General features: G+C 39.5%; 1 protein-coding gene and 1 long non-coding RNA gene across 5 annotated transcripts in view; both read right to left on the minus strand.

Annotated features, from left to right (window-relative positions):
* plxnc1 (plexin C1) overlaps nt 1-20,820 on the minus strand; it is a 101,639-nt gene that overhangs the window by 73,032 nt on the left and 7,787 nt on the right. Inside the window, exons 1-5 of one of the 4 annotated variants that reach the window (XM_030439828.1) lie at nt 7,749-9,183; nt 6,820-6,942; nt 4,467-4,601; nt 4,233-4,333; nt 4,038-4,143 (exon numbers count right to left, since the gene is read on the minus strand). In XM_030439828.1, coding sequence (XP_030295688.1) covers nt 4,038-4,143; nt 4,233-4,333; nt 4,467-4,601; nt 6,820-6,942; nt 7,749-8,756 — 1,473 coding nt within the window. In that variant the 5' untranslated portion in view covers nt 8,757-9,183. Of the gene's footprint in view, nt 1-4,037; nt 4,144-4,232; nt 4,334-4,466; nt 4,602-6,819; nt 6,943-7,748; nt 9,184-20,820 lie in introns of those variants that run through there. The other 3 variants (XM_030439826.1, XM_030439827.1, XM_030439825.1) reach the window with 3 other exon arrangements.
* Nucleotides 714-1,275, minus strand: LOC115595406 (uncharacterized). Its single transcript, XR_003986694.1, has 3 exons — nt 1,176-1,275; nt 940-1,089; nt 714-815 (listed from the first exon to the last, which is right to left on the minus strand). It is a non-coding gene; the product is annotated as an uncharacterized LOC115595406 (long non-coding RNA).

The raw sequence follows: 20,820 nt of genomic DNA on the forward strand, positions 1-20,820 counted from the left end.
GCACTAGAAAAAGATGCATCACATGCAGGACACTAAAAGGATTTACATTTCTGTTTGTCAGATTTCGCTGGCTTCTCTTTCACAGATAACAAATCTGGAGAAAAGGAGAAGAAACATATTACAGGCTTTATGTGGCATTATTTTTTTTTAATAAACTAAGCATATTATGTCATGGCATAAGGTACAGTCAAACAATATAAATACAATCCACTGTGCAGACACTTGCTTCTCTAAGACTTATATTGAACAAAGTTGCTGGGCCTTTGAGGCAACTGTATCAATTCAAATATAGTTTTTTTCTCATGTTAATACATACTTGGGAGGAGTGTCTTACTCTGAAGAATCAACCCTGTCCATTGAGGGAAAAAATCTAATTTCATTAACTGTGTAACAGTTATATTATTATTATCATTATTACTTGAGGTTCCTAACCATATGTTGGGATAGATATAAAAACCTGAGACCTTTTCAGTGAGTCAGCCATCACTATTAGACTAAGTAACATTGCTTCATCATGCCAAGGTACATTTATTCAAGGCCAGCTTTAAATTACTGGCACACAAAAAAGTATGGCCAATAGATGTGATGAATTACTTTTACACACACCAGTCTGTGTAAATAACTGTGTTCATCAAAAATGCTGATGGCAGAGAGTACATTATCTGTTTTTCTGTGTTTTTGAGTGATCTTACCATGTGTTTTCAGATGATTTTCAAAAGAATGTTTTCTCTGTATGATGGATTGGCACTTGGGACAGTGCCAATGGCTCCTTTGTGCCAGCTTCACCTCACAGTGGCATGGTATGGTAAAAGTGTCTGTGGAAAGAAGAAAACAAATGTGACAATGAACATATTAGGGCAAGAACACAGATTGATATGACACTGGAATTTGGTAAAAATCTTTAACAAAATTTAACAGGCATAGTAGACTTATGCTTACCAACTGCATTGTCGCTGAAGCACACTGCATATTTTAAATGGACCTTATTCAGATGGTCTCTGGTTGCCACTGTGGCAACACTGCAGTAAGGGCAATTGTTGTCCTCACTGCGATAAAAGTCCTCTGTTTTTGTGAAGGCTGTAGTGAGCACTAAATAACAGTACAATTTGGTATTATTGGTATACTGATATTGACTTCAAAAATAAATAAATATGACATGAAATCAAATAGTTTACCTGCAGCCATATTTGTCAAGTAGCCTGTCAACTACAAGGCAAAAAATAAACATTATTTCTATATAGTGTCATTCACATAAGACAGACAGCTTATAGCACATAGGCGTTTTCCAACAAGCTCGATTGATGCACTATGTCCCACGCCCTGCGCTCCATCCCGGCCCCGGATGTATAGGCCAGAACAGCTCCTCCTTGTGGACAAATTAAGCACTGCACATATTACAATCTAGATTTTGTGCCCTTAATAAAAACATAAAATGATGGGTTGGGATGAGAAAGCGCTTTCAATAAATCATTATTGTCTCTCTCTCTTTAAATATATATACATGAAATGCTATTTTCTGACTGGCTAATAGGTCCTCTCTTGGCTTTATAAGCTATTAATTCTTCTTCTTCTTCTTCTTCTTCTTCTTCTTCTTATTGTTATTATTATTAGTATTATTATTAATAGTATTATTGTTATACATTTGGGGCTTATATTCAGTGAGATTTTTGAGTTAGGCTATAGTCAAAGACACACAAGATGACTCAAATCTAAAAAGATTCTGATTTAGTAAGCATATCTCGACGAATAACAATGAAAACATAATAAAAGTCAAAGGTTACTTACAGAGATTGCTGGAATGGGCCTGGGAATCCAAGGAATCCAAGTGAATGTAGACCATATTCGCTCTTAGTGGATTTAGAATGAGCATATGGAATATGATCAATATGATCACATCTGGCATCAAAATTGGAAATTGCTCCTGATTGGCCAGGAACTTAATCACCAACTGTTTCCTTCATTTCATTGGCTTAAAGGCAGTGGTCATGCAGCCATGGCATGATCGAAAAACCAACTGAAAATTAATCTTCAATTCTCTTCAAAAGGGGGTTAGGCTAAATAGTCCTGGTCGATTGATGATGGAAGACACGGAACTGCATAATCGATAGTACTACTCATAGTACTACGACTAATGATATTAATTTAATCATTATTATGAGTTCTATTAATAATAATGATCAATAACATTGGATAGACAAACGATTATGGCTTCTCACAGTTAGGCTATTCTGCTAACACAGTGAGGAAAGGGAAAAGTTGTATTAAAAATAAATACAAACAAACAAACACTCCACAGATCACTCAACTGGTCCGAACTACAGAACAGATCACAGAGCAGCTGGTCAGGACCACTGTGCCACTGGTCAGTACCAGTATCTTTGGCGCCCCTAGTGGTAGTCACCAGTGGTCCGTGCCAGAGACCAGCTGGTCCTGACCACAGGGATCCTCATAATCAATAATGATAACAATATTAATCATAATAAGTCTGATAAAGTGTGTTTTATAGACAGAATATCATGATGTGTGACATTTATCCAGCTAAGAGTGCTGCCACAATGACTGGAAAGGGGATAAAATCAGCAAGTCACTTCACAAACCACAGGGACCACAGGGCAGATCACTGAGGAGCTGGTCAGGACCAGTGTTTTTAGCGCCCCTAGTGGTAGTGACCAGTGGTCCGTGCCAGAGACCAGCTGGTCCTGACCACAGGGATCCTCATAATCAATAATGATAACAATATTAATCATAATAAGTCTGATAAAGTGTGTTTTATAGACAGAATATCATGAGGTGTGACATTTACCCAGCTTAGAGTGCTGCCTCAACGACTGGAAAGGGGAGAAAATCTGCAAGTCACTTTACAAACCACAGGGACCACAGGGCAGATCACTGAGGAGCTGGTCAGGACCAATGTTTTTAGCGCCCCTAGTGGTAGTGACCAGTGGTCCGTGCCAGAGACCAGCTGGTCCTGACCACAGGGATCCTCATAATCAATAATGACAACAATATTAATCACAATAAGTCTGATAAAGTGTGTTTTATAGACAGAATATCATGAGGTGTGACATTTATCCAGCTAAGAGTGCTGCCTCAACAACTGGAAAGGGGAGAAAATCAGCAAGTCACTTCACAAACCACAGGGACCACAGGGCAGATCACTGAGGAGCTGGTCAGGACCAGTGTTTTTAGCGCCCCTAGTGGTAGTGACCAGTGGTCCGTGCCAGAGACCAGCTGGTCCGTGCCACAGAGCAACTGGTCGCGACCAGTGTCTTTAGCGCCCCTTGTGGTGAAGACCACTGGTCCGTGCCAGAGACCATGGTCCCTGGACAGACAACAGAAACGGCTACAACCCCCTCTCAGAAGGCGAAGAAGAAAAACGTGCAGTGTCAGTGGTCACATCTTCTTTCTTGATTTAAAAAAAATAAATGAATTAGACCCGGCATTTATTTGGTTATTTATCAAAATATACACCTGCACTCTGCATTTAAAGGGACCCTGTGGTTAATTGAAACCCGGCTATTATTTGGTAATATAAGGTACATTTACACCCCGCTCTGTAAGCCTGGGCTGGGACGGCGGCGGCCATGCGCAGCCTGGACGCGGAGTGCTGTGTGTCTCCTCTCTGCTCTGACTTCAGGCTGGACTGCTGCGCGAGGTACTGAGAGACTGACCGCCTGTGAGTGCTTTTGGACGGGGGAGGGACTCACGGCAGCACCCGCTGCTTGTCAAGCACAGTAACTGCAGAGTGATACGTGCTTTCGAGTCAGAGTCTCCAAACACCACAAAAGTTTCCAGTAACACCAGTAAAAGATAGATTTGTCGGTAGACGCTTTTGACATAAAAATCGCCAGAAGGATGATTTGTTTGTGTGTTTAATAGTCCAACCACTTGCATGTCGACATGGGGGGAATTTTTGTGATTTTTTATTTTTTTTTTCCCTCCCATCCTGTAACCTACTCGTGCCCCCCTTGGAGAGTGTCCGCGCCCCCCCAGGGGGGCGGGCCCCACCGGTTAAGAACCACTGCTCTACTGTATACCTGTCCAGTGTTGTCCTTGGCAACTTGGTGGGAAATCATCTTCTGTTGAGAGTCGTCAGGAATGGACAACCAGTCTGAGCCTGGGCAGTCATCTTCAAATGTGCAACTAGGAAGAGAAAATGATGTTTAATTTAGGTTTGTACTTGTTGTTTATACTTACTGGATGGTTTCAACTGCACATGTTGTTTCCCTGACCTTCCTTTAGAGCCGCACCAGACACAGTATGGATCCTGTGCAGACCAACAGTCTTCCACATTTGTGTACGTGCTGCAGTTTGAGACAGCTACACGCTTAATCTAGAACAAAACACAATCAAAAACACTTTGAAATATGGCTAACATAGAGATGACATTCAGGCAATCAACTAAATTTAAAGTACCGGTAATCACAATCTCCCGATGTTCAACACAGCCTGTCCAATGCGCCTACCTGGTTTTGAAATGGCACGTACACATGTTTAAGATCCACTGGATCCAGATGCATTTTTGGAAGCACTTTGCGGTCATCATTGGCCCTGTAGAGCACCCTGGGACAGGTGGTGTGATAGTTTTTGTCCACGGCAAGCTGCCAACAAGAATGTAGCTTTGTTATGTTTCTGAGGGACTGAGCTCTGCTGGTGTATATCAAAGGTTATGGATTAGCTAACAGGAGAACTAGAGTTGGAAAAAGGGAACTACTCAAAATACAAGAGTAAGCGCAAACTACCACTTTAGTCTGTGGCCCAACAGATAAATAAGGTCTCTGACTCTTACTGAAAGCACGAACATGAATTTTAAATGAATAACATCCAGAGACAAAAATCACTCAAATCAAGTATTCAATGGCTGTGGTGATTCTGTAGAGGTAGAGTTACATTTCCGGGTATGTCTGTGGTTCAGGCAGAACAACTAGCTAATGACCACCACCATTATGGTTGTTGAGGAAAACCTTGATACATTGATGCCTCTCAGTCCTGATGAGGACACTATGTTGTCTAACACCACTGAGAGCTCACACCAGCACCAGTGTGCTGAAAACTTCTTTCCCTTTTCTGTTGAATTGTTGACGCTGTGTCCACCTCGCGAGACTTCAACTGTGTATCCTCTCTCTGCTGCAAGTACATAGAAAAAGCTGCAACTGTATTTTGTACTGCTCAGGGTAAATGTTTCAGAAGAGTTAACATGGTGGTGCCAATTGTGTCTTCTTCTTAAGCCACAGACTCACCAGTGTATCATCTGGAGTTGTACAGGTTTCATCATGCTTGACTTTTCTCTTTTGGTTAGTCAGCCTTTTTTACCCTGCTGCATTTGAAAGGCAGCTGTTTTTGCCTGCTTAAGCTTGTTGCCCAATGACTGTGTTTGACTTGCACCTTACCTCAGCGTCTGCCCTCCTGCCTCAGACCCCCTTGATCAGTTTGCCTATTCAGATTACCCATCTGCTGACTGACTAATGTCTTGAGCTGTGTTCCTACATTATCCAAAATGTTTCAAACAAACAAATCAACAGAAATCTGTAATATCATTCAAGGTAATGGTGTGTTTCATTTGGTCACCTTTTGCTACCTTTAACTGCCTTTAACTCTGTTCTCTCTCTTTAGGTGAACTGTGACAGGAAATTAACCTTAGATGTTAAAAAGGAGCGAGCTGAAAGTGGGCATGTTACTGGGGTAAATAATTGGCTTTCTACCAATTTGTTTGGACCTGCTCCACTCAGCAGTGTAAACACCCATACTGCACTGACAGTGAACCTGCTCTCCCATAATGGGATGTTTCACATCACATTTGATTTCATGATAAGAATGGCCAAGTATTGAAGAGTTATATAATAACAGTGATGCTGATGATGACGACGGTTGGCTCGTATTTTTATCAATGTGTGTTCTTATAAAAGATTGTACTAATTATAATAAAAGTCATGTATTATATGTTATTAGATTAAGTATTATAATCTAATATTCACAATGAAAGCAAAATAACTCCAAATAAAAATTCTGTAAAAAATGTATTTAATATGTCGAATACTTGACCACGACTATTTAAATGCTCAAAATGCCTGCACATTTCTATGTGATATTCAGTTAATTAATGTTAATTGTGGTTACAGCTACAGCGTCACTCACAATAATCTTAGAAGTAGTTGCCCCTTTTGCAACCTATTTTCGGAGCTATCAGCTGTCTTCCCTTATTTGTTACATTTGTCAGTGAGTCAATAGAAAAGCAACCGTTCTCTGTTCTCTTCTTATACATAGCTGTAAGAAATACAAATACATGGAGCATAAAGAGCCTATTGTGTTGAGCAGAGGGTTACTGTGGAGTGTTTCCCAGACTTACGTTCTATTCTTTCATCATGTGAGCGAGCATGTACACTATAATGAGTCTCTGCAGAATGTCAATTTTTGTAACAATGAGATTAAAAGAAGACAGAGACTGATTTGATGGAGAAGAAGCAGAGGACATAAAGGGGGTGACAGGATGCTGGTCAGTATGAACCAAAAGTAAAGCACGAAATTAGATATTATTTTTTAGGCCCCACTATGAAAAGTTCCAGAGTGAAATGTCAATTTGCCATCGCCTTAGGCACTTTGAAACAAATCAGATCATGGTTCCAATCTGAAGTAATGGAATCATTTCAGATCATCTTACTTTCTATCAATAAATAAACACTGATCAGGAAGGAAATACCACAGCTTTTTATCATTCAATGTTCCAAGGTACACCATATGACTTTTGATGCACGCTGTCACCTGTATTGTGGAACTACTAATTCTATTCAAATATTAAATGCATATTTTTTTTGTACGTACCTTTATGAGCTGCCCATCTCCTGTCCCAATGAAGAAAACTAACCAGGTCTTCTGTCTCACTGCCAGCACAGAGGTCATGTAGTTCTGCCTGAAGAGCACCTTCTTCGGCTTCAGCATTTTCGGCTGAGGAACCAAAACACACCGATCAGTGGAATTGGACAGGACAGGTATTTGTGGATTCCTGAAGAGTAGAGCTTTGAAGTATTGAGGGAACTTCAAATAGCCTATCATTACTAAAAACTGAATAAACAGCACCAAGAGATTCATCAAGTGTACTTAAAATGAGTCATGTTCATTCATGGCTAACTATCTATCTACATCTATGTAGGTGTATATGATATGACATTTGAATTATTTTGTCATTGATTTCATAGAAGCTACCTATGTATATGAGTGCCTAATAAAGTAGCCTGTCACCCTTTGAAGACTCTTTTGGACTCCAAGCTTGCGTAATAAGCTAAGTGTCAGTCAGCACAACCCAGTTCCTTCCTCAGATATGCTGTCGACAGCAGACCAGATTACACTTGGATATAACTTTAACTTTATGCTCATTTAGCTTGTGAACATTTTAGAGATTAGATGGAAACTTTCCTGGGAAAGAAACGTTATTCGAGTAATTTAATGGTCATTTATATAGTCTCAAATTCTTATTTTATGACATGTTTTCCATTTCATTATGTAGAACTTTGCCTGTGTATTTCCATTTAAAAGCACTTCATAAACTGTTATTAGGATACAGATTGATCCAGAATGATCCGGAGTGAAAGATTTTGCCACTGCAGTGCAATAAGCCCATTGTTTACACCACAGAGCGACCAACTGATCTAACTTTTCATAGATGTTAATGACCAGAGCTGAACTCTAACGTGGAAAAAAAACAAAAACATCCCATCAGTCAAAGTCCCTTGCATTTAAATACAACAACCCACCTGTGGTGTTGACTCGAGAGTACAGTCTGACTTGAGGCAGAAGTCCGGATCTTCATCTTTTTCTCCGGTGAGATCCGGACTGATGTCAAACAGCACCAGCTCTGTGTTGGTTCGTCCTTCGTCCACACTGAACACGCCGCTCCACAGAACCGGCGGACCACCCGGGATCACCGAGGAGGCCTCGAGTCTGCTGCCTCTACCGCCGTCAGAGATGCTGAGAGTCGCTCCCCGCAGTGACTTGAAAGTTTCGGTTTTGCTGGTTTTTCCCTCGAGCCAAATGAGACGGACTTTGTTGCTTTTGTCGCTTGAAGGCAGGTTGGAGAAAAGATAAATGATAAAACCGAGCTGAAACCCATCCACAAACTCCACATCATCTACAACATTGATCGTGTAATATCCATCGGCAGAAGCGGAAAATATAATTCCCATCTGCTTGTTGTTCGTATTATGAAGGTTCACAGTTTTTGAAGGAGGACAGTGGTTCTTTTTGTCTGGCTGTATGGCAGTCAGAATGTAAGTCTCGGTCTCGGTCCTTGTTTTCTCCACATTGACCAGGAAGGCGACGGATGCGCTGCTGTTGCGCCGCTGGGGCCCCAGCGGGAAGACCTCCCTGTGCAACACATTAGAGATGTCCTTCAGGTCCAGCAGCTCGCACACACCGCATCCTCTGTCGATCACACCACAGCTGATCAGAGTGTCATTTTCAACAAACGGTAATAACACATTGACTCTGAAAGTTGTATTCCACTGATCCGTCTCAGAAACCCGATGAAACTGCGCATCGTAGAACTGTTCCTCACTCTTTATGATTCCTCTCTGGGTCACACTGCGGACCAGAGTCAGGTCGTGGTTCAGCTGGTACAGCTTCTCCTCTGTAGCGACGTAAACCGTGTTGGTGGCCACGGTGTACTGGCGGATCTCTCCGTAAAAGTCAAAGCCTCCACCCTCCGCCAGGCACCGAGCCGGTTCTCCCCAGAGGATGAACAGCAGACCAGGCAGCAGGATCATCTTCTTGCAGCGGCGGCAGTAAAACGCTCACACAATGATGGTGTTGTGGCTCTGCATGGCTTTGAGCTCTCATCCACAGTGTCACTGGAGTCGTGCGTAAAAGCGCAGTGCGCCTCTGTTGAAAGGAGAAGTGCTGATGGTGGGAGGGGGCGCGATCAGCGAAACTGAAATCCAAAAGACGATTTGATTATTTCTGAGGTAAATTTGTTTTGCTCTTTTCATCATGATTTCAATCAAAGCTCATACAGTTTTAGCGTGACCACAGAACTCGTGCATGCAGTGACACGTGTGCACTCCTGGACACATTTCAGAAGATGACAGCTGACTCGTAGACGACGAGAAGTCCAGTTGTTCTTCTCCAGCTTCTTCTTTGTATCTTGCCTCTGACTCACAGGCACGACCTGGTGGAGACAACCGTGCAGCGCGTCCCCAAACTGCTGGACATAACTCTGCAGCCTAAAATCATATTAACATCAGTACATTTAGGATACAAACATTGTGTGCATATATACAGAAAAATTATCATGTCCGCCAGAGCTCAGATAAGGTGTTTCAGATAAATTGGTCTCGGTGAAATTTAGTGACGTGATTGACTTCTTCCTCACGATAAAAGCCATCACAACTAATATTTCAGACTCAAAGAACCACCCCATCAATAAAGCATGTCCCCACCAGTCTGCATAAACCACCACCAGATGACGCTTTAATACAGCTTTAAACACCCTGAGTTTGACACGCAACTGTAAGAAACAGTGTGCGTCCTTCCTAATAAATGATTCTCCAAAGTCATCATCACCAAATCTTTTTATGGGAAACAGGAACTCCAGTATTAAGAGGATGTATAAGTTCACTCATTGTTTACAAACGAAAGAATGTGAAGGGATTAAATGCTGAATAGGATCAAAAATATCAAACAACTTGACGATACTAAGAAACCCAACAGAGGAATCGCGTAATGAGCTAAAACCCTCTGCAGCCATCCACTGAACATACATCAGGGGGTCAGTCTCTAACTTTTTAATGTTACAAATGGCTTCTAGGTGTTTTTTCTCCTTCTGTACACCTGAAACATATGGTGTAGTAGATAAAAACTATCCAACTAAATGTGAAATGAAGTCCTGAACTGTGACAGAGAAGAGAGAAAAGGTGCAAAGCACAAAATAATTTAAGTCAGATAGTGTAAGGATTATTTTCACAACATTGGCTAGCCTAGCATGTTGGCTCGGCCAACACGTATAATTTAGCTTAAGCCTCCTTTTTTATGACCACTACTTAAGCCATTACCTTTAAACACCAAAATAACTTTGACAACAACTAGTAACATAATGTAGACAATATATATAGATGGATATTAACTTTAATTTAGAAAGCTAACGTAGGCTACCCTCTAGTGGCTCAACTGAAACACAGTTGAAATCCTTAGCTTATGCTTATCGGTAGCAGCTAGCAGCTAAAGTTGGTTTTGGTGTACTCCTGTGGACACAGTGTGTGTCTGAGAAGGGTTAGGGTTAGATGTACTTAACATGCTAGCATGACATCAAAGTGAAGTTCGGCATTTTTTGTGGATGTCTTTCTGATTTTACTGTCTCTGACATTAATATGGGGATGTGCCATTGATGTTTAAATGTAGTATGTGTTAATTTAGCATACATGTAGCTCTAGTATAAATCTTGGAGAAGCCTTCTGTAGATAATGAATAGATAATTACACAATACTTTAAGTAACTGCATATCTCTGTGTGTATGTATATGTGTAGCAAAGAAAGAGAGAGAGAGACTGATTGGTGAATGTTTAAATTGATAAGAATGTAAATGGTTAACAAATGCAACTCACTCCACTGACTTGTGGTAGTTTTAGTGGTAATTAGGGAATCATTTCAGACAATCTTCAAATATGTTACTGTGTAATTACCATCTACTTACCATGAAATTTGAAGAGTTGTTAAATGAAGTGTTACCAGATAAAACATTTCAAATAAAGACAAACAACTGCAGCAAATGCTGGTGTGTCTCAAAAGAATGTAAATAAAAGGGTTAATGAGAAAGTCTGATGTGCAGTATTGGAGTGAAATATTCTTTGGGAAAAAGTTACTGACCATCAGCAGGAAGTTTGTTGTTTGTAAGGATGCAGGTGCATTGTGGGAACCGAGGAGGAGGGTTGTTCCTGATACAAAGCTGACTGGAACTTGCAGAGAACTGACAAGCAAAGTTAAACAGCGCCTCAGAACCCGCGGTCACGTGTGTCTGGATTGTAAGTGTTATCTGAGAAAGGAAGTGAGTGTTTAAGGGAGAAACAGGTAACAGTCACAACTGATTGTTTTTAAAAGATTGGGCATAATCCAGACCTGTCCAATGTTGTCCTTGACAACTTTGTAGGAAATAATTTTCTGTTGAGAGTCAGCAGGAATGGACAACCAGTCTGAGCCTTGGCAGTCATCTTCAAATGTGCAACTAGGAAGAGAAACTGATGTTTAAAGTCTAGGTTTGTACTTGTTGTTTATACTTACTGGATGGTTTCAACTGCACATGTTGTTTCCCTGACCTTCCATTAGAGCAGCACCAGACACAGTATGATACAACAATGAGCTTCATCCAGTTTTAATGAAGCCAAAAAACAGTCCTGAAATGGTTTCTGTTGAAGAGTGCAATATACTGCTTATGAAAAGTCAAACACCTCAGTCCACCACAACCACCCACAGTGGAAAGTTTTACAAACAGAGTGTATACTTTACCACATCAGTTCTAGGAAACAGCTATATTTTCTACCTCTGGTTGAATCATGTGATCACTCTGTCAGGCTGTATATGTTTGTGGTTTAATCTCTTTTAAACCACCAAGTAACCCCGGTGTTCAAGTCATACAGAGGAACTGCTGAAATATTTTATGAAATGTTTAAATTTTAATCTAAGTGTTGGAAGTAGGAATGTTGATGATATAGAGGGTAGGAAATCATAAAATAAATAAAGAGTGGCACGGAAATCAGACAGCTTTTGCCTTCTTGGTATTTTTTTGCAGATTCTATGGAGCTTTTTTTTTTCAGACCGAAATAAACAGCACTTACAAATTAATTTATTTCAATCTCATTTTCCTCATTAATAGATATTTTTGCTATCTCTTTCTATACACACCTTTATCAGCTGCCCATCTCCCGTCCCAATGAAGAAGTTTGTCCAGGCCTTCTGTCTCACTGCCTGCACTGAGGTTAAATTCACTGGTTCTGATTTAGTTTGTCCTTGAAAGTCTGTCCTTGATAGTTACACAAACTGATCATCAAAAAATAATATATATGTGTATATCTATATATATCTATATATATCTATATATATATATATATAAAATATCATATACATATATAACATATTATATATATACAATATTATATACATATATATGAAATATTATATATATGTATATAAAATATCATATATACATATATATAAAATATTATATACATATACATGATATTTTTTTTAATTGCAATTAAAATGATCTTATAAATGTAAAACCTTCAAGACATCCGGCCTTATATTTCATTCAGGAAAATGAGTCTGCATTTGTTTTCATGAAAAAACATTTATTTTTATTGATTTACAGAGATAACTATAAAATATGCAAAAATATGGGCAGCTGTGGGTCAGGGATAGAGCCAGCGTCTTGTTATAAGAAGGTCGCTGGTTAATTTCCCCTGGTCTGCATGTTGAATTGTCCTTTTGCAAGATACTGACCATCAAACTGCTCCTGATGTGCTGGTCGGCATGTTGAATAGCAGCCACCGCCATCAGTGTATGAATTACTGTAAGTCACTTTGGACAAAAGTGTCTGCTAAATGCCCTAAAACTTAAATATACAATCATTCTGTAATTCCTTGCAGAGGAATTCCTGGCCCTGAAGCCATTGTTTGTTTTTTTCACTTTTTTTGAGCAAATATTTTAACTCAGAAAAAGGTCTACTGGGTAGTTATTGACAGATGCAAACAAAAGCTAAAACAGAAACAGCAGGAAACACATTTGCATTTAGGTGGCCCCAAAAATTATTTATACTGGGACATAAGATACATATGAAATAATTACACGGTGCAGACAGGAGACTAGCATGCATATTCTATATGTCCTCATATAAAAGCTAGCTACTTATGAAGAATTTAGACTACTTATGACACTTTCACTCTGTTGGAAAAATAAATTAAGTCTGTTTTCTTATCCCCTATTCTTTTGTTGGTTTGTTTGTTTAATGGTCCTAAAAAACATACATGTCTGAAATGAATATTTCAATTAAAATTGACTACTAAATGTAAGTTGTACAAGCTAAAATGTTTCAACAATTTAAAATTATTAGTCTTCTTGGTAACTTTGAGGTAAACGTTATTCACCAACAAAAGCCACAGAATCTTTTACATGGGCATCAACTTTAAGAAAAACAATCAAGCATCTGATTGTTGCAAGATATGTTAAGCCCAAAACTAAACACTGCAGGGAGCCCTCTTACACTCACTTTACATTTAAGATTGCTTCCCCTGACAAAGGAGACAAAAGAGTGAACTTCACTCCAGTAACCTACAGGTGGAGCAATGTGTATCAAGGAAGAATACATATAACCAGACGAATGACATTCATTCTGATAATGGAGTTGCAAAAAAAGTTCCCCAGGTTTCAGCTAATGGTTGTTCATCTCATCAGTGAGCTTCTTTTGCCATTGACAGATGCTCAGCAACACTGAAAGACAAACACAGTTAATGATTCAAACCAAACAGACAGACAATGGGATACCTAGACTCTGTTAAAAGCATTAGAAAAGTAACATTTAACATAATCATACACAATTATATAGAATGTAAAGAGGAAATCATTCAGATTAATTTAACTTGTTTTATTGGTGCAATAGCACTGTTGCATGAATTCAAACCTCTATCAGAGAGTGATGACACTGACTGGACCAAAATTGAGTTTACTTAACGACTTACCAAAAATAACACAGGGTATCAACAGCATACGCAGTATCAGCATGACCTGATGTACTAGAGATGGAGGCCCTAGTGTTACTGTCTTGTCACCAAACGTTATCTGGAAAACGATAACAACACTGCTATTAAAAAAGGAAATTTCACAGTGGGACAGAGCAGTGGGTCCAAATACATTTAATGCATGTGTAATAAGTGCTTCTAAGTAAACATGACAATTTGAAAGCCCCTGTACGTAACCTAAATTACTCCTGAGGACATTGCTTTTCTTCACTGAAAGCATCGGTTGTCCTTTGAATTTCACAGATAAAAAGGTCAGACTTGTTACTGGTTTCTTTGGCTTCTATGATGCAGGGGTATGGATTTCCATCTTGAACCCCCCACACTGACAACTTAGCCACTGTTTTCTAAAACGACAGAGATAAATGACAACACTTATAACCAGATGTCATATGTGCTCATTAATGTGCGAAAAACATTGTACCTCTATGGCCATGCACACACTGTCCTCTATTCTCATAAGTGTGAAACTGTTGAACTCAGGTCTGTATAGTAGGTTTTTCTTGTGGAGCAGGCCGAGGTTTCACTGGCTACCTCCACAATCACTCTGCTTGTAAAAATCCCATTAGATTGTGCTGCAGGTGTGTCGTTGATTAGATTTTGAAGAGAAGTTTAGTAACTATTGCATGCTAAATAATGTATTGTTGAAACTTTATAATTTTGAGCGTACGTTATACTAAATCATTCCGTTGTAACAATCATGACATCAACAGGCAAGCTTGGTGTGAAGTGATTGAGACATTTACCAATAACTTCTGAAATTTAGCATCAGGTGGCTTGGGAATCTCACAGGTGAAAGAGTCGGTGTTATTACTGGTTACCAAGTTCTCCATGATGCAGGGGTATTGTTTTTCATCTCGAACACCCTGCACTTCTATCTCTGTCATTTTCATGTTCAGTTTGTCTGCCTTTTTCTGAAATGAGAACAGAATTAAAAAGGCTGACCACTGAAGTATTCATGCCTAATATGTTTGTGTGCGTCCTAAAAAAATATGTATTACCTGTATTGTGACGCGAACATTGTCTCCTGTCCTTGCAGTTGTAAAGCTAATGAACTCAGGGTCTGGATGGTAGATTATTGTTGGGGAGCAGGCGAAAGTTTGATTGGCTACTTTCAGTGACACGTGGCTTATAAAAATCCCACTAGTTTTAGCTGCAGGTGTGTCGTGGGTTAGATTCTGAAGAGAAGTTTAGAAACATTCGGTGTTATATGCACAATACAATATCATCTGTGAATGGCATAGCATGACATGGTGATGATGATGACATAGCAAACTTATGCATGTAAAGTGACGTGATGATATACAGAATAATACAAGGAAACAAAGTGACACTGGCTGATGAAAAATAACAACACACGCTAAAGCAACATCAGACATAAATGTGATTTCAATTAATAAAACAGGATACTAAATGACGTTATATGACAAAGTGCGACATAACAAAACGGATCATCTCAGTATGACATGAAATGTAAGAGAACAAAGTGTGATTTAGTATATGACATGCTTCTCTCTGCATGTGTTCATGTACCTATTGTAATAGTGTATGACATCTTACTTGAAAATTACAAGGTTTACATTATATACACTAGAGATGCACCGATCAGGATTTTTGGGGCCGATCACCGATCACCGATCACCGAAAGCAGTATCTGCCGATCCCGATATTGCCGATCACCGATCACAGCGTCAGATCCATAAATTCTTCTATATTGTTGTCTTGTGTAACTTTCATATATTTAATTAATGATTCTTCTTACACAACATTGACATTGTAATATTAAGTATAAAAATTAGGAGATGAGAAAGTATCATGAATTGACCACCGTTTTATTGCAGGCTGAGGCAATGTGCAATATTTCACACTCTAGAGACTCTTAGAGACAACTTGGACTCAGCTTACATAGAGTAACTGTAGCTTACTAGTGGGAATGCATGCAGTCAGGGTGGGAATTTTGTCATTTTAGGGGCAAGTCCATTTGGCCTTCACTTTTTTTTCAGGGGCACCGAGGCCACATGACAGGGCACAAAGGCCACTGAGTAAAATTTGTTGATTTACCTTTCAGACTGATACCATAACATCCTAATTTATAATAAGACATGGATTGTGTATTAAAACATTTTTTAATACCAAAATCAAGTTAAAGTTACATTAGAAAGTAGTTTTTGTTAAGTAGGGTTAGGGAGAGGTGATTTTTGTGACACCACACTGAATATTAGTGTTATTGAATATTTCTCTCAATAGAAATTCCCCAAAATTATGAAAAAGCACATTTCTTCCGAACAAAAAAATGTAGAATAACCAGCAGGAGACCACTGATGTGTGGAGTGATTTTGGTGACACTACACTCTGAATAATAGTGAAGTTATTGAATTTTTTGTAGTTTCTCTTTTCAGTGCTGCACTTTGTAGACGGTCCCTGCGCCCTCGTCTCACAGCTGGCTGACCATACAGACCAGAGTTACTGTCCAGACGCTCGTTTTGACGAAAATACGGTTGTAGCTCGTTGTCTACCTCACTACGGTAGGAAAGACCCGTCGTTTGTGTTTTAACAAGGTTTCACTTATGAGTTATTGATCCGGGAAGTTTGAATCTGTGAATATATTTCCAACTTTACCGGACTAAATCCTACCACATACGTCAGTTACGTATCATGTCAAAACCGGCTGCGCTCGCTCGCTGTGCTGTTAGTTTCGTTCTTCCGTTTTGAGACGCTGCTGCTGTTTGAGAGGCTTTCACGTGAGATCATCGTGATGATGAGACTCCACCTGCGCGAACCGCGGACTCACTAACTGAAGTTACTGTGAGTGACTACTGTGCACTCCGGTGGCTGTAATTAAAGGCAAGCCCGCTCCGCTGAACGGGCCAGGGGCACAGAGGCCACTGTGGCTGTACGATGAGTTGTTTTTTTTTTTGACGCTGCATCAAGGCCAAAGTGCGGGACAACGGCGGCCATGGCCACCGTGAAATTCCCACCCTGCATGCAGTCAGTGCACTGTCTCTATATTGAAACGTCATCTGATCGGCCTGATTTGATCTATTTTGAGAACTCCGATCAAAACCGATAGGGGCATTATCGGCCGATTGCGATCGGTTGCCGATCGATCGGTGCATCTCTAATATACACACTATGTTATGATACAATATGATGCACTGTTATGCAGCTTGACATGATGTGACATGACATAATTATTGTAAGACAACAATGCAGGGGGACATTGTACAAGTCTACAGACCCACCTGAGAGTTGCTGGATTTGGGAGATCTGACCTCGTGTGGGGCGTGGTCGTGTACAACCCCTTCTACAAAGTCCAGGTGGGATCCAGTGACTGTGATCTCCCTCTTCCCACTACAGGACACAAAGTAGCAGCCAATCAGTGAAGAGAAAATTAAATAAAGATTTGTATTTTCTTACCATAAAAGGCTAATGTGATGGTAAAAACACATAACAAAAAAGGTTACCAGCATATTTGTGGTAGATTTAATGATGCACCCTACATTGTGATTGGACAAAACAAAAACCATACGGAACATTTGGCTAGTCATTGCACATTAAAAAACATACCTGCGTGACCACGCCCACCCAGAACTACCGATTTTCACCGTTTCTTACCTGGTCACCCTACTATCTCACCTTTTCTACCAAGGCTTTCCTCTAGGCCAGGCTAAAATGTCAACTTTAATTTTTACACAACTTAAACAACTACATTTTTTCCAATTCACAGCACTACTGTACACACCTAAAAAAAAATCAACAGCCATGATTCATGTAGAATATGAAATGCTATAGCTAGCGCTAAGCTGGCTGCAAGGTGACCAAAAAAAGTTTATCAACAATCAATATTTAATGTCTTATTAAATTATACTTAATGAAACTCTGGTTTAGTCCAATTTTGGTCAGGATTCTGGATTTGGGAAATCTGCTTGTACCTGGTGTAGGAACACAAGCCGTTGTCTCTGCATCGTAAAGTGGTCTCATTTTGGCCATGATTACCTTTAACCCAAATCAACTCCTTTTTCCAGCATTTGGGACTGAAAGCCCCCATATCCTGGCCTGGCAAATTCCTCTCCTCTCCACAGAGTGGGAAGATGTTGTTTTTCTTGCAATAAACAGATCACCAGAGATCTTCTTTGTAATTTACAACGACTAAAGCACATCTGGTCTGTTCCTCTTCCTCCAAAGAAGATGAACCCCTGTTCCTCAGGTCAAACAAGGTCAAGCCTGATAGAGTTTTCTTTGGTCACACCAAAAGGAAGAAGGACTGGTTTCTAACATAGATGTGGTGATTTAAGATGTTTTTCTAATCTACGTTTCTCTTCCTCTGGAACATTCTCCAGTGGGGGAAGGCTTAATGGGGAACCTTATCTGTGTGTTCTTCTCCTCACATGTCCAACTGTTATTTACGATCGTTGTTGTTCCTGGGTCTGACATACCATTCTCCCTTTTGCAGTCTTCTGTTCTCACCCTAATTCAAATAAGTCTTAAATGACAAATAAACTACATCTCAATTTCTTAAATTTAACGGATCCCGAAATAGAGTTAAGAAGGTCATTCAACAAGATCTTTCTTATGTTATTGTGAAGCCCAAATGAAGTTTATTACTCAATAAGTTTGAGGTCAACAGAAACCCCCTCCCCTTTGTCGATGGAGGAGAGATTTGAAGATCATCATTCCTTGTGTAATACTTGTATTATTTACCAGTTAAATGTCTGATATGTCTTGTTAAAGATAGAACTACAAGGAATATGTATAAGTCCTTGGTTCTACTGTGTATTGTATACTTTATTGTCATATGTTGTATACTTAAGTGCTTCATGTCTTAATCAGGTTATAATTCTTTTGAATGACAAATGATCATTATCATGTTGCATCTTTTCACGAAGGCAAACATTCGACTTTTAAGATGGTGAAGTTTTGGGAAGGTTAAAACACGATTTCGAAATGTTAAATACAAATAGTATAGTTAGATTAACTTTTGGGAGCCTCAACTCAGATCACAGGAGGTGTGACACTGTCAGCCAGCCCCTGCTACAGGTCATAAAAAGAGACGCTCTCTCATGCCACTACTTTTTCTCTCTCTTCTTCTCCGGACACGCTCTCCCCCTGTCCTCTTCTCCCCCTGCTTCTTCTCCCTCTTCTTCTTTCTTCTCTTCTTTGTTTTTCATTTTTATTTTATTTTTATTTTTAAAGTAATCTTTACTTTTATTTTTGCAACAAGCTAAGACAAGCGAATTGAATCCCTACTTTAAGTATTCACTTTTATTCAAGTTTTTAATAGGACAAATTCTTTTCTTTTAGATTTTATACTGTTAAAGTATCACCGCCTGATCCAGAAGAAGTTGAATTAGTTTCAGAATCAGAACTTGACTACCACTATTTGAAACCACCAACAAAAGTCTTTTTCAAGACTGTAATCATCTGATGAAGAACGTTGCAGTCCATCGTCTGCCTCAGAAGCCGTGCAAGGAGTCTCCGTAAATAGAGCCTTTGTGTGCTCCCAGCCGAGATCAACTCTGCCCCTAGCGCTCCCAAGGCGGAAACCCGCTGGGCCTTCGGACCAAGAGTCCCTCAACAGAGTACCGGCCTTCCCTCTGGCTACTGGACCGACGCGCCGTGCCGTGGTCCAACCCAGAACTCTCAAAGAGACCAAGCTTCAGTGCCTCCTGACGCCCAGACAAAACAGGCTGAACGTCTTCATACAGCTGGATCCACACACGTGAGAATGAGTGGTGTCTAAAGTTCTGACTTCTGTCTAAAGTTCTGACTTCTGTCAAAGTTCTAACTTCTATCTTATGAACTTAAAAGAATTAAGATTAGGGTCTCGTTAGTATTAAAAGATTACTCCCGTAATATTTAATATATAAAAACCCGACCCTTTAACTTTACCATCTACCGACGGTCACACGACTTTATTACTTTCCTAATTGCAGTCTTTACATTTTCTGTTATCTGTTGTTCGTCTAAAATTGTCATGTCTTTTATTTTACCCAAATTATTTAGTCAATAAACATATAATCGTTTGTCTTTGTCTGGAACTTAATTTTGATATGGAGAACCGATGGATACGTGCAAAGAATTCACTACTTCAGAATATTGAGACTGAATATTGATTGATATTGAATAAATTGATTTTGAATGGACTCTAACTGTCCAAGCCAACTGGTACAGTTAGGTGTTTGGAATAATGTCCTCCGGATTATTCCAATAACTAAACACGGAGGTGGTGCCCCCTTTAACGAGTGTAATATTAATTGCTAGTGATTAATAATCATATATATATCAAAGTAGTGTGTGAGCAGTGTCTCCTACATCATATATTTATGGTGCTGCCCATGTCAGGACCGCACACCATAGTATCCTACACTGGGATTGTCTTGAATTTTTCAGGATGTCTGGTCGGCCCATAAGGGGTTATGAAAATTATAGTAATGGTCCTCTTAGAATCAATAATTATCCAAAACAACTGTTGCGATCATGTTAGTGTTGAGCTATTGTGTTTATTGACCATAAAATGATATCAACATTCTTAGGTCCTGCAGCTAGTAGGGTAAAAACAAGACACACTGCTGCTGATTGGCACCCTAGTTAATGTAAGAACTTGCACCACAGCCATGAGCAAAATGAAGGGACCACCCACAGAAAGCTGTGTGTCCTTACTGGATATGAGTGACAATACACCGAGCTGGAAACTCTAATGTTATCACTTTGTTGAAGGGCTGAGAATCTTTGCAATGGCAATAATTGCAATAATAATAAAGAATCATAATCAGTATAATCAGTTATACTAACTTATATAACATCCATGATGTAGACTATTATCATTTTTATTATCTCTATTCAGCTCCTCCATTTGACACTTGAATGCTTGAGCACTAAACCTGCTAACCTTTTCACATTTAAAACAATATGAGAAGTCATAGTGATAAACAGAAGTTTGTGTTAACCCAATTGCGACAAATGCTAAATTAATAGAAGGGTCTCTTCCAAAATATTATCTGCTGCCAGACATGCTTCATGAGATTATGAGAAATCATATTTAATTCAA

The sequence above is a fragment of the Sparus aurata genome, chromosome 14, assembly GCF_900880675.1.
Source record: "Sparus aurata chromosome 14, fSpaAur1.1, whole genome shotgun sequence".
Classification (NCBI taxonomy): Eukaryota; Metazoa; Chordata; class Actinopteri; order Spariformes; family Sparidae; genus Sparus; species Sparus aurata.